Source organism: Oreochromis niloticus, linkage group LG2, assembly GCF_001858045.2.
Source record: "Oreochromis niloticus isolate F11D_XX linkage group LG2, O_niloticus_UMD_NMBU, whole genome shotgun sequence".
NCBI lineage: Eukaryota > Metazoa > Chordata > Actinopteri > Cichliformes > Cichlidae > Oreochromis > Oreochromis niloticus.
In genome coordinates, this window is record NC_031966.2 from 29,963,212 (window position 1) to 29,976,639 (window position 13,428).

At 41.1% G+C, this 13,428-nt stretch overlaps 1 protein-coding gene across 9 annotated transcripts in view; it reads left to right on the top strand.

Moving 5' to 3' along the window:
• ablim3 (actin binding LIM protein family, member 3) overlaps nt 1-13,428 on the top strand; it is a 44,495-nt gene that overhangs the window by 10,958 nt on the left and 20,109 nt on the right. For all 9 annotated transcript variants that reach the window (XM_005467992.3, XM_019345509.2, XM_005467994.3 and 6 more), the window contains exon 3: nt 11,495-11,678. In XM_005467992.3, coding sequence (XP_005468049.1) covers nt 11,495-11,678 — 184 coding nt within the window. The remainder of the gene's footprint in view (nt 1-11,494; nt 11,679-13,428) is intronic.

Consider the following 13,428-nt stretch of genomic DNA (forward strand, 5'->3'; position numbering starts at 1 on the left):
TTGACAAGCCTAAAACTTTATGTTTGCACCAACAAAACAAGAACAAAAAGAGCTATTAGCTGAAAGCTTAGCAAATCTCAGCATCCTGTGCAGCATGTCCTTAAAAAAAATTGAAGAAACTAAACAATTGAAGGACAAAAAAAAAGAAGTGATGGAGCTTGAAAAAATCAAATGAACTGTTTCTGAAAGTCATGTCCTTAAGAAACAGGAAACAAATGAGCTGATAGATGCATCTATCAGATGCATCGATGCAGATTTTCATCCACCAAGCAATAACATCGTGATAGTGTACGACTGTTAAAGCGTAATTTAGGGTCCTGTAAATGTGGGGGTTTTTTACCCCGCAGACCTGCTCCTTTGTAGTCCTCCAAAATCCTAACTGCATCCAGTCACTGCATCCAGTGACGTGAAGTTAGCCAAATGCTGATTGGTTGACATGTATGCTGGAGGAGCTCACCAGGAACGGGAGGACTGCAGAAAAAACTTCAAAGATCAAAAAATACTGCATGAAAAGCACAGACAGCAGTGGACACCTTTTATTGTTTTTAACACTGGTTTCCCATCAGCTCTTTGAATGTTATAGCTTCGCTCTTCTCCACGGCTGGCTGACGCACCAACAATAGCACAAGTAAGAGTGGTCCACAGACTGGTTGTACCACATACTTTGTACACTGCTTACATCTGATAACAGAGCTCTCTGCAGGTGCACGGGTTATCCCGGGACTACCAATGGACTATGAATACACTACCCCTGCTGAACCATAAATTCGCCTTCATGCCTTCATTTTTCAGCCTGACAATGATCCCAAACTCAATGCCAATGCAGTAAAAGCATACCTGGATAGAAAAACCACACAATGGAGTACTGTGAGTCAGTGATTGGCTGCCCCAGAGCTCAGACCCCAACATTTTTGAAGCAGTGTGGGATAATTTTGACAGAGAATGGAACTAAAGGCAGCCGACATCCAAAAAAGAGCTTTGGAATGTCCTTCAAGAAGCCTGGAGAACTATTCCTGTAGACTACTTAAGCAAATGACAAGAAAGCTTTGCTCAGAGAGTTCAGGGTGTGCCAAAGAATAAATGCTGTCGTACCAAAATCTGAGTTTCAAGCTCATTAGAATTGTGCAAACTCTGCCACTGTGAACATTATTCAGTGCAAATGAATTTTAAAAAAATGAAAGAAAAAAAAAACCCCAGAAAAAATATTATTTCTTTTTTTTTTTTCATTTCCTGTTTTTTTGTGAGACAGGACAACTGTCTTTTTCTTTTTTTAACACCCTGATAACCTTTTTACATAATTAAATGTCCTGAGTAGTCTTTAGATAATCATGAAGCAATGCTGGGTAAGTTGGGTTTATTTATTCTCCGCACTACAGTGCTGTGCAGCTCCCAGACGTTCTACAGTTGATAAACTCTTATTCATCTGAGGATTGTTGTTACATCTAGCTGTCACACATGTAAAAAAAAAAAAAAGAAAAAAAGAAAAAAGCTTATTGTGCACACATGCAGTCGTGTTTATAAGCGCGCACGTCTACTGTATACATGTGTGCACGCTCACCGTGGTTGTGTGGGGTTGCTGTGGTAACGATGTGAAGGGGCACCCGGCCCTGGTTGGTGGATATTCTCAGCATCTCTATGGTCCTATTAACCAATCGAAAGGCTCTGTTCTGTGCCCCAGAGAAAAAGGGGGGCAGAGCACCGAAACCGAGCAGAAAAGAGAAAAAGAGGGGGGATGGGGGTGTCGTTTGTGTCGCCTAAACATTACATCATCACTTGAGTATAATGCCAGTCTGATTCTCACTTTCTTTTCTTCCTCTTCCTCGCACTCGTAGCAGCGCGACGCTAATGGAAAGCTGTCACTGATCGCATCATCTTAGCCTACACCTATCTGACAAATCTCTCCCCTCGTGTTCCAGACAGTTCTCCTGTTCCCATGAGGCAATGGGGGACTATTGTGTGGCCAGGCTCTGACACAAACCTGCCCATAATATGCTCTCCTGTATGGACTTCTGCACACCCAGCAGTTTTCTAAAGCTTTTATTGTTCAGTGTGTAAATCCCCCTCACACACAAACATGTTCCATGTTCTGTTGAACTTTGCAAACTCCATCTTTCCCCCTTTGTCTGCGTTGCCAGTCGCTGCTTTTAGTTTGTTCTCTGTCCTGAATGCATTGGTAAGATTTTTCACGTCTGTCCATCTCTGTCATTTTTTTTTATTCTTCTTCTGTCTCTCTCTTTTGCTTTCTCCATCTTTTTCTTTTTCCTCATGACAGTCACCCAAGCATGAAATCAATTTCTCATCTCAGGGCAGGATGACATTGGCAAGCGGTGTGTGCAATTTGGAGGCTAATGGCTAAACTGTATTATGCCAACACACCGTAGTGAAAATTCACTGCCCTGCAGCCAATATCTTTATCTATCACTCCTGGTTATGAACTTTGAGACCGGGGTGTGTTTCATCATTTGATTTTGCTCTTTCCGGGCCTTTTTTTTCTTTTTAAAAATCAGAATGAGTGCGCAGGTTATTGACCTTGACCATTTCCTTCATCTCCACTGTGAAACTATGACATAAAATCTCCCTCCTGTTTTTCCTACTTCTCCTTTTCTGTCTGTATTCCATCCAGCCTCTTTTTCTCCTCAAAAGGGCTGACTATGCCTCACTGAATAGCTCCTGATCATTCAGTCTTAAACAGTCTGACACTCTCAGTTACTGTCACCCACATTCTCTTAGCATGTAAAAACACATATAAACATATAGCCACATCATTGATCATTTCATCCTCCCTCTATCTTTGCCCACTCTTATGAACCTTCTGCATGCTACATTACCATAATTTATCTCTCATGCATTAGTTAGAGGAGGAACAGATCACTAATCATCTCATTTGAACCCATTATACCACAGCTGATTACGGCATGAAAAAGCAGCCACGCAATCAGCTGGAAAATATCGAGAAAAAAAAGAAGAAGAAGTCTGGAAAACGCTGAAGACAGAAGCCAGCTCGCAGAATGATTAAACAGCTCCTGAATACATGCATCCTGTAGCACTTGTCAGCAGCTGGCTATAGTGTGTGACGATGGAGTGTTCTATTACTGCTGTATGGGCTGACTAGTGCATACTGGTTCAGTGACATAGTGACCACATTTACCCAAAGCATAATTGGCACTCTTAGATTCCAGCAAAAACAGAGGGAGCCTGTCAGTGTCACAAGCATAAGGCTAACTCAAACATAAATCAAGGTGCTTGCTGCCTATGCAGCCAGCTCACAGACTAACAAAGAACACAGACACAGAGAAGCAAATATCCAAACAGAGCAGGAGACAGATGCAAACACAGACACGTTTGCACATAAACTGCAAACCTGCTCCCGGTAGTTATTTATTTTCTGAGACAAAGCAGATTTCTCTCATAAAACAGCGCTGAGGGGAATAGAAGATTTATTCAGACAGGTCAGATAAATACTTGACTGCTCTGCTAATGCACCCTTTCTGGCTGATATTCTCATCGGGGCTTTTATAAAGCAGCAGCATCTTTGGCTCTTTCTCTGCAGATCTGTCTCAGTCAATCCAGCCTCCCTTTGGATGCCATCAGCCCCCATCATAATAACATCAGCCTACTGTACTGTACTGCCACTGCTCTCTGAAGGCAAGGGGAGAGACTGTAATGGAGAGAAGTACAGTGGGGAGTAGAATAAAAAAAGAAAACAAAGAGAGAAATAAAGAGAAAAACAAAGACAGCAAGGTTATGAGGAGAAACAGAGAGACAGACACAGAAAAAGCAAAAAAAAAAAAAAACGTGGGGGTTACAGGAAAGGGGAGCTTCCTGTAGCTATAGCAACCGCTGGTACGCCGGTCCAATCACCACGCCAATGCATGGTTGCTAGGGAGAGATTCCGGCGGAGGGAGAAGGGAGTGTGGCAGGAAGTAGCGCTTTTCCCTGACGACTCTGGATTTGGTTCAGATGGCAGGGATTATACCTCTGTTCGTTTCTCCCAAAGTGTTTTGGTCCTGAGGGCTTTCACATACTGGGACGCTTTCTGTTTCCTCTAGGTGTGTCTGTGTGTGTTTGCTTGGCACAGTGAGGTGCAGCTTCCTAGGTGTGCAAGTGTCTTCTTCAGAGAAGGAGTCTTTTCTTGATTGTAAAGAAGAAGCCGTGTTAGACGAGCGCATTCGGACATACCGACAACTGGAGCATGTTTAGGGCTTATTTCAAAGCGTCATCTGTAGCCGTCTGGCTGTCTCTGTGTGTCTGTGATCTCGTTCATGTCTTGTTTTCCCTTCCCCTCAGAATCTCTCATCAGCTCTCTTAGGGTTAAAAGCTGAAGGCCTCAGCAGCAGGGCTGGTCTGCTGGTATGAAGAGACTCCGCTGGGCAACCATCTGTCTCCATCAACTACAGCAGCCAAATATGAGGGAAGCCCTGCCACTCATGCATGCTTTCTCTCTGCTTTAGCCTTTAGCTGCCCACCCGCCTCCTCCTTCTCTTGCCCTTTCCTATAAAAACATCTCCGTCTGTCTTCTATTGCCGTTTTCCTTTAGACGTGCTCGAAGCAGAGCTCTAGGGATGGCAGCACTGGCCAGTCGATCCAGACAAAAATATCCCAAAAACTACTGGATGGGTGAACCTTATTAAATCTCTTGATGTGGATCAGAAGTTTAGTTATTTACTGAATTCCCCTGATTAATTGTCACAAATTTGGCATGGATCTATAAATTCTTCATAGACAATGAATTCATGCTATCATCAGTTCACGTTTGGTTTGCCCCAATAATTTTCATCAAGAACTTGTATGCATATTGCTAAGTAGCGAGCTTTAGCATCTAGCTATACTGCATGCACTGTAAAAATATGTGCAAAAGCTCAACCTGCATTACCTGCATATCAACTGTACGTCTGTTAAGAGTATTGAGATTGAAGCGCAGTGCCTCACAGAGCTGCTAGTGTGCCTTTTGTCTGTCTCCTCTTCCTGTTTGTCTGACCCCTTCTTCCACCGCCCCACGATTTGGCACAACTTGAGAAAACACATTATTTACTCTTGAAGTGTTCCCTCCTGTCAGAGAGCCTCAGATCCGGGGGGACAGGGAGAGGGCAGCGAAGGCCCCATGTTGGTACCACAGATGTGCGTCTGAAGTTCTTTCTCTAATGAAACTTGTCACTGCCCCACTACTAAATGTCCCTTTGCTAAACTATCTGTCACTGCCTGTATTATCCTGCAAAAGGCTGGGAAATTAGCACAATGCTGACAGCAATTAAAATGTGCCGCGAGGCTACTTTTCGGTACTGCATAAGCAAGTCAATTCACTTAATAGCGTATTATGAAAACCTAAGTGTGGCGTAATAAGCAGTGGGAAAAAGTCACAGTGACAGACAGAGCAAGGGAAGGAACACTTTAAAAAAAAGGCGAGGTTGCGTCGAGGTACAGCTCTGTAGTGGTGAGAAGAGAGGGTGCAAATTGAGATAAAGCGGAGACCTTGTGCTCAGAGCCACAAAAATTTGGAAGCAGTCTTGAAACGGAAAGGCACAGAAAGAGAAGGGGAGAAATGGGGGTGGGGGTGGGGGTTGTCGGGACTATTTTGGAGTTCCGGCCTGGGCTGACTTTCAGAAGGGAATTTTAATTGCGTCTGTTGGCTGGAGATAAATACCCAATCAGGCAGACCCCCCGTGGATGCCTAATCAGTGCTGTTATAATGACCACAGCTGCAGACACCAGCCTACATGTTAACCTCTAATAAGGAGACTTATGATCTCTAGATGCTTCCTGCACAGCCCCAGAATGAAATACATCAAGAAGAGGAGCGTCATCTTTTGGTTTCCCTCATTAGCATGTCATTCAGGGAGGGAGCATAAAACAAGCAAATAGATGAAATTAAGGGTTTGATCTAATTTGGTTCTGCAAAGCTGGTCTTTATTTAGGCATTTAAGTGACAATAAATCTAGCAACGTCTCCACGGGATAATGCACATTTCTTACACAAACAAACAAAAAGTCTTTTTATTGACTTTTGAGTTTTGCACATCGATGTGGGATGTGTGCAGTAAAAATCCCCACGGTCTATTCAGAGGATATTAAAACAGACCAGAAAAGTTTTCAGTCGGTTGTGCTGGGCTCTTGTTTTTATGAGTGTGTGCCCGCACCCATGTGGTGCTGGTTGTGTGGCTCTTACCAAAATCTTTCTTCTTAGAGCCAAGCTGGGCCACAACTGTGTAGCAGCAGCAGAGACACCGGATTCAGTCCCAACTCCACCCACTGTGCTGGCACCTAAAATTCTGAGGGATGAGCTTAGAAAATATGCCTGATGGTCACGGTTGAATAAGGAGCACTTGGAAAGTAGAAGGACTCCTTCTGAGTAGGCTTGTAAAAGTGGAAAGCTTTTTAGGAAAGTGTTATGAATGGCACTTTTTTTCAAATATCTAAAAAGTGTAATTTTCTTTTGGTTACTCACTCAGGTGCACATTACAAAGTGATTACCCTGTTCAAGCAAACAAGCAATACTCGTAGTTTGATCTGATGTAATGATTGATTCGTAGTAATAGGCATGGTTGTAGTTACAGAAATATCGTGGAAAGTCTTTAAATCCAATAAAAAAAGAGTTGCTACAGGTTAATAAGCTACAAAAATTCTCATTTCATCATTAATGTCTGCTAAATGTTGTTTGTTCAGGTTAGAACTATATAAATCAGACCATGGTATAATCCTTTATGTCACAATTACAGTAACAGAGAATCTGGCTGCAGATCATCAGATTATAAAAGACGAGGTTTGGTATTTACAGCTCCCCGTTCAACTCCGAATGAGCTACCACCAGTACCACCACCACCTCATCACTCAAACTGGGACCTAGCTGTCTCTAGGGCAACCGTGGAAGGTTTATGTCCTCCTGGCAACTGGGTAAGGGGGGGACGTCCTTTGCAATGCAACCGGCTTATCGTCTGAAGAAAACAGCGCGATAAGCCAACAGGTGAACCACGCATCTCTCCCGTCCAATCCAGGCTGAGCTGATCAATTCAGCCAGCTGTGATTTGATCCAGCATCCGTATGCTAATGCATACAGTGCATTAGGCTAATTGAGCAGATTTCACTTATTTAGAAATCAATCTGGGCCGAGACTAAAAAGCAAATCATTTTGAGAACGAGGGTGGAGAGGCTGAGCGAAAGGAAAAGAGAGAGGCAAGCGAGAACCAGACGAAATTAAACCAGTCAATGACTTCAATTTAGTTTGAGAAGATGAAAACATTGTTTTTATTAAGTGAATGGCATTTCAAGACACAATGATTTTTATTTTTTTTTTTCCATGGTAAAAACATTAATAGATGTGGAAATATTTACCCTCTCATTCCCTTTTTTCCGTAAAGGAACTGGATAGCCTGTGATTTGGGTTTCTGGTAAGAGCCTTAGTAAGTCTGGCTCAAAATGCAGTCGAGGCACTTTTTGAAGCTATGTGCCATTGTTCAGTGGTTCTGGAAATGTGGTTGGTGCAGGCACACACACACTTATATAAACAAGCTATTTTATATCTGAGAGCTGTGGATCTCCTTATGGATCTTCTCCTCTACTGCAAATCTGCACCCACTTTTCCTCAATGCCAATGACCTGTCAAAATGATAAAGATCTGCTGTGATCGCGTCTCAGTGTGCACGCTGTCCAGTTCTGTCATGCTATCTCTGCATACGCAGTGTGCCACCTCATCGGGGATGGATTTATGTGTTTCCATCCTCCTGAGGGAGATTGTTTTGTTTTTAAGTGAGGGCCCATTGATCTTTTATTACACCATTAAGTCAATGTGCTCCACTCATAAACAGCTTGAGATTAAATGAGCCCCTTTGAAGGGTTTATGTGTATGTCTGCGTGTCTGTGAACTCTCAGCCTGCCAACAAAAATTGAAAACTGGGCGGCTATAGGGAGCCAAGTACTGCCTAGAGCAGCAGCTCAGTCTCTGTAGTATGTGGCCAGTATAAATCCATTTATTATCAGTAAGTTATTGGTATTGAAGGTGATTCATTCCACCGTAAGAAGAGTGATGCCTTGGTAAATTAAGATATTTATTTACTGTGGCAGTCATTTAGCAGCAGTTAACCTGATACTGTTAACCTCCTGATTTTCCATAAAGCTAATATTTCCTTTACATGTGATGATGATAGTCAGTGGTTTGGCTTCAGTGTAGAAACACAGGAGAATTTCTCATGCGTCAAGAGTTTCACAAAATAACATCATGGCATTCATATATCAATGCATTATTTTCTTTTACTGTTATTGAGGTCAGGGTCGTGGTGGGAGGCTTATTCCAGCTATCATAGGACAAAGGGTACATCTTGTTTAGGCCGCCGCTCCATCATCAGTTAATTAAAACATCTGAATGAAAATTAAACACACACAGAAACATACACTGGAGTTCAAATTTAGAAACATGGGAGGCAAATGCTGGATGTATTTCTAACTCACTGACCATTGCTTGCAAGACCTCCTGCTTCACCAGGGACATGTGATGTATTTCTGCACAGAATCTGCTCTGGTCCAACAACACCAGAAGTTCACCTGTGTTTTTGAGATCATTTGTGCAAGAGTCTCTGTGTTCGGCAGGTGATGTTTCCACATAGAACAAGCACAATAAAACTATCATGTCAAAAAGAGTTCATAAATACTTACCAGCTCAGACCTACTGCTTATGGTGTTGATATAGTTTTTAATACATAATTTCCTGACATCATAAACACAGAATATTCTGTCTAGGTGTAGTGATAGTTTAACAGTCACTTATCGTCCTGTAGGATGGGTTTTATTTATTTTCTGTCTAACTGCTGCCATATGTTGTTAGTTACTTTCACAGGACTCTATGCACTCCTGTGAAAATTAACTACACTTCATGATTTAGTATCTTGTAGAACCACCTTTAGCACTTGGAATAATTGTTGTTTTGGAGGAATTTTGTCCCCCTCTTCTTCACAACAATGCTTCAGTTCATTGCGGTTTGCAGTTGTTTGTTAATGCACTTTTAAAGTCCCACCACAGCAATGAGGTCTGGACTTTGCCTCTACAACACCTTGCTTCTTTTCATTTTCAGGTGTTCTGTTGTAGATTTTCTGCTGTGCTTGGGAATCACTGTCCTGTTGCATGATCCAGTTTTAGCAAAGCTTCAGCTATAGGACAGATGGCCTCACATTTGAGTCTAGAATACTTTGGCATAAAGAGGAGTTCATGGTCAACTCAATAACTGCTCTGTGCCCAGGTCCTGTGGCTAATTGTACTGTCATGAACCTTAAGATCTAAAATGCTAACTGAGGTCTGTAAAGTCTGAGATGATTGTTTTTTGCAGTTCCACTGAGCATTGCAAAATCTAACCTCTCGGTGAATTTTCTAGGGATGTTTGTTTTTAATAATCTTCCTGGGAAGATTTAGGGATTGTGTTAAGACACATCTGAAACACTCCTAAACAGCAAACTGTCACAACTTCCGGTTTCATAGAGGTGGTCACACTTGATGATGATCACCTCTATTCAAGTGCATCTGGTGATACTTAACCTCTTGATGCCTGTAGAAGCAGTAATGGTGTACTTAGTTTTTCCTTTATGCACAGAACTGCATAAAGTCCTCTTCCACTTGCTTTTTCACATGACTGTAAAGGTCTGAGATATAGAAAAGCACAGATTGTACGCCGAGTCTCTGAGTCAGATATAATCAATTGTTATGAATAATGAATTAAGTTACCACTCCTTTGCCATGTACATATAAGCACACAACTCACCTGCTTTGGGGATACACATATGGATTCTGTAAGGGAGTCTATAAAGCAGCAAGGAAAGACTTCTACAAAACAGCCTGAAGCAAGAAATTCAGCTTGTTGTCAAACTACACAGCAAAAACTCCAGTGTTAAATTAACACTGGAGAGTGTTTATATGTGTCCACACCTCTGAGTGTTAAATATAACACTGTTGAGTGTTAAATGAACACTTTTGGCAGTGTTATATTTTTTAAAGTAACCAAGTCAGTTTTGAAGATCTACAACGACTGACACAGAGCAGTGCTGATTTTCTAACACTGGAATATTTCTAACATTTTGAGTTATTTTCCAGTGTTAGAAAATCAGCACTGCTCTGTGTCAGTCGTTGTAAATCTTCAAAACTGACTTGGTTACTTTAAAAAATATAACACTGCCAAAAGTGTTCATTTAACACTCAACAGTGTTATATTTAACACTCAGAGGTGTGGACACATATAAACACTCTCCAGTGTTAATTTAACACTGGAGTTTTTGCTGTGTAGAATTAAATTATGGTTTGTGACATTACCAACCTTAAACATGCAAACTGACGTTTTGAGTTCAGTCTGATGTGTATGGACATGTGTTCACACTGAAATGTGGGAAAAAAACCATCAGATTTCGATTCAGATTTTGTTTTGCATGTAGAAAAAAGACCCCTATTTGATATTAGACCAATATGTTTAGTGAGAAGATAAGTATGATGGTTGGCTCCATCTGAAGCTTTGCCATCTGGACTGTTACAGTGGTTGCTGCTATGTTACATGATAATTGTATACTATACAGAAGTCTAATTACAGTGCCCGTGTCAGCAAATGAGTAATTACTGGGTCAAAGCTATAATGCCGAAAGCGAGGGTGAAATTCAGCATTGGCAAAGGTTTAAATACTCTTTATGTTGGTTTCAAGAATTTCTCATTTGGCTAAAACAATAAAAAAAACTAAATGTTTATACAAGTACCTCTCTAATGACCTTCATTAGTGCAATATATGTCAGGTAATAATAGTTTTTTCAGTCAGAGGTTCCAGTAATTGTCAGCTTTTCCTGTTGGTTAACCGCATAGGAAGAAACTAGAGACCACGCCGGCCGCTGATCTGTGAAAACGCCTCTTGGCTATATTGTTACACCCACTAGAATTCCCTCTCAGTTACACAGCAAAGGGCTGTAGCACGTACTGTCTGCTCAGGATCCACAATATATAGAAACACATACACAAACTGAGCACTTACCTTGTGCATACACAGCAAGAAATGTTGATGTCTTCTCCAGTGAAATGTAATGAGACCGTAGTGGATGTCCTGATGATGCTGGGAGCTTGTGGTTTGTTGTTTTGTCTCCTTCTTCACATTGTTTAGCACAAAATGACTTTTCCACTGATTATATAATTATATTCCCATCACTGCAAATTGGCTCACCACTGTCTGGAACTGAATAACTTCCCTAGCAGCCATGTGTGAAGACAAACAGACACACACAGCACAACCAAGCACACGTATACACACACAAACAGGTAAAAAAGGAGGGCGCTCAGACTGAATGAAAAAAGTGCTGACTGAAAAAAACATGTTTAGGTAGTGGAACAAAACAGAGAAAAAGAGCAGATGACAGATAAAGAAAAATGTGTTCTCTTAAAGCGGAAAACCAAAAATAGAATTAAAAACAGACATATAGAATTCTGTTTTGTATGCCTTACTGTTTCCAATGTCCCACTTTTCCTGTCTCTCACCATTCTGTCCACAGTGTGTAACTGTGATTTAGCACAATCTGGCTTCTTCCAGAAGAAGGGCGAATACATCTGTACGGCAGACTATCAGCGTTTGTACGGTACACGCTGTGACCGCTGTGACGCCTTCATCACGGGAGAAGTGGTCTCTGCTCTGGGACGCACGTACCACCCCAAGTGCTTTGTCTGCAGTGTTTGCAGGTATGTATGTTCCTTCTAAAAACACACACATAATACTATATTTGAGTGTCTTGTTTGGGAAGCACTGATATATATTCTCTGATGTATTCTGATGATGTTTATGTGCACCCGAAAGAGTGAAGAAGAGCACAAGAACTTTATTCTGAAATATGAATTTTAGCTCAAGCGATCGATGACTTCCAGTCTGTCCGTCCATCTGTCCACAGTTCACAACAAGTCATAACAATTGCTAGTCATCCTACAGTACTGGTCAGAATTTAATCTGACCTTTAAGGGGCCTTCACCCACAGTTTGCCCAAGGTCAAGGTCACATTTGTTATTTTCACAGGATTTGTCACTCCTCCTAGAGTATTAGTCTGTTTTTGGCAAAACATGCACACAACATGCACACAACCTAGAGCACCCAAATTGTGCTCTAGGTTGCGCTGTAGTTATCTTGGCAAATGTATATTATATTATATTATATTATATTATATTATATTATATTATATTATATTATATTATATTATATTAAATTTGGCCATGTTGGAAGATTTAAAGATGATACAGAGTCTCTTTTTCCTCTGCTTTGGTTTCCACCGATTCAGAATGACACAACAATGTCTGGCTCATCTGCTAGTCAATGTTAACCAGTTATTGCAAAGCAGAAAATGTATTATCACTTATGTGGATATTTTGCATCCACTTTATTGCGTAACATTTTATTTGATTGTATTTGATGGCTTGGGCCCCAGGAAGACTAGCAACCACTGTTGTGGAAGCTAATGGGGTTCCTTATAAATAAACAAACATATAAACAAACTTCATGTGAATAAAAGTTGCCTATGCAACAGTTATCTTAGTTATTTTTGATTAGCTTGGAATTGGATATGTAGAATTATAATAAATAAACAGTATAATATTGTTATTGGTAGCTCTGCCGATTGACTTCTGTAGAGTATCTGTGCTTTTCTCAGTCTATTCTGTGAGACTTCATTAGTAATTTGTTAGAGAACAGCATGATAGAGGCGACGGGAAATAGCAAACAGATTGTGGAGGCACTGAATAAGAAACGCATGACTGTTTTTTACTTTTCGGCTATGAGTCACTATTTTCAGCCTCAAGACATGAAGTGACGCAGCAAAAGTTGCATCTTTAAAAACAAGAATTGGCTAATTGACTGACTTTTTTCATGGAGGATTTAATAATTAACTTATGAGTCATCTTCTGAATGTCAGCAAACACGTGATTGGAAAGCTCAAGTGTAGGAAAGATAGGAAGCTGACCTGCTGTATCGCGCTTTTAGGTTTAGTAAAAGTAGGTCATCTCTCCTATGAACTCCATCAGTGTTCATGTTAAGCTCCTTCAGAATGAAATCTCAGCATCAATGTTGGCTCCTTTCTTTATTTTATTTAACCGTGTCACTCGCTTTCGCTTCAGAGCATGCTGTATATATGGGATAACCTGTCTCTCATTTGCACCCCCTCACTTGCTGACTGGTTTTTAATGTGTTGTTTACATTATAAGGATCTTTACTAACAGTATCCAGAGTAAGTCATATTGTAGTGGTTTACACATTCACCTAACAAGCGAAAGATCCCTGCTTTGATCCTGGGAGAAGACACAAATCTCTTGCGGGGTTCCGTCCGGAAGGGCATCAGGGCGTAAAAAATCTGACAAATCAAACATGCAGAGGTACCTGCTGTGGCGCCTCCTTGTGAATAAGCGAGCAGCCTTTTAGCTTACTTATAGTATCGTCTTCCAGTAGAGT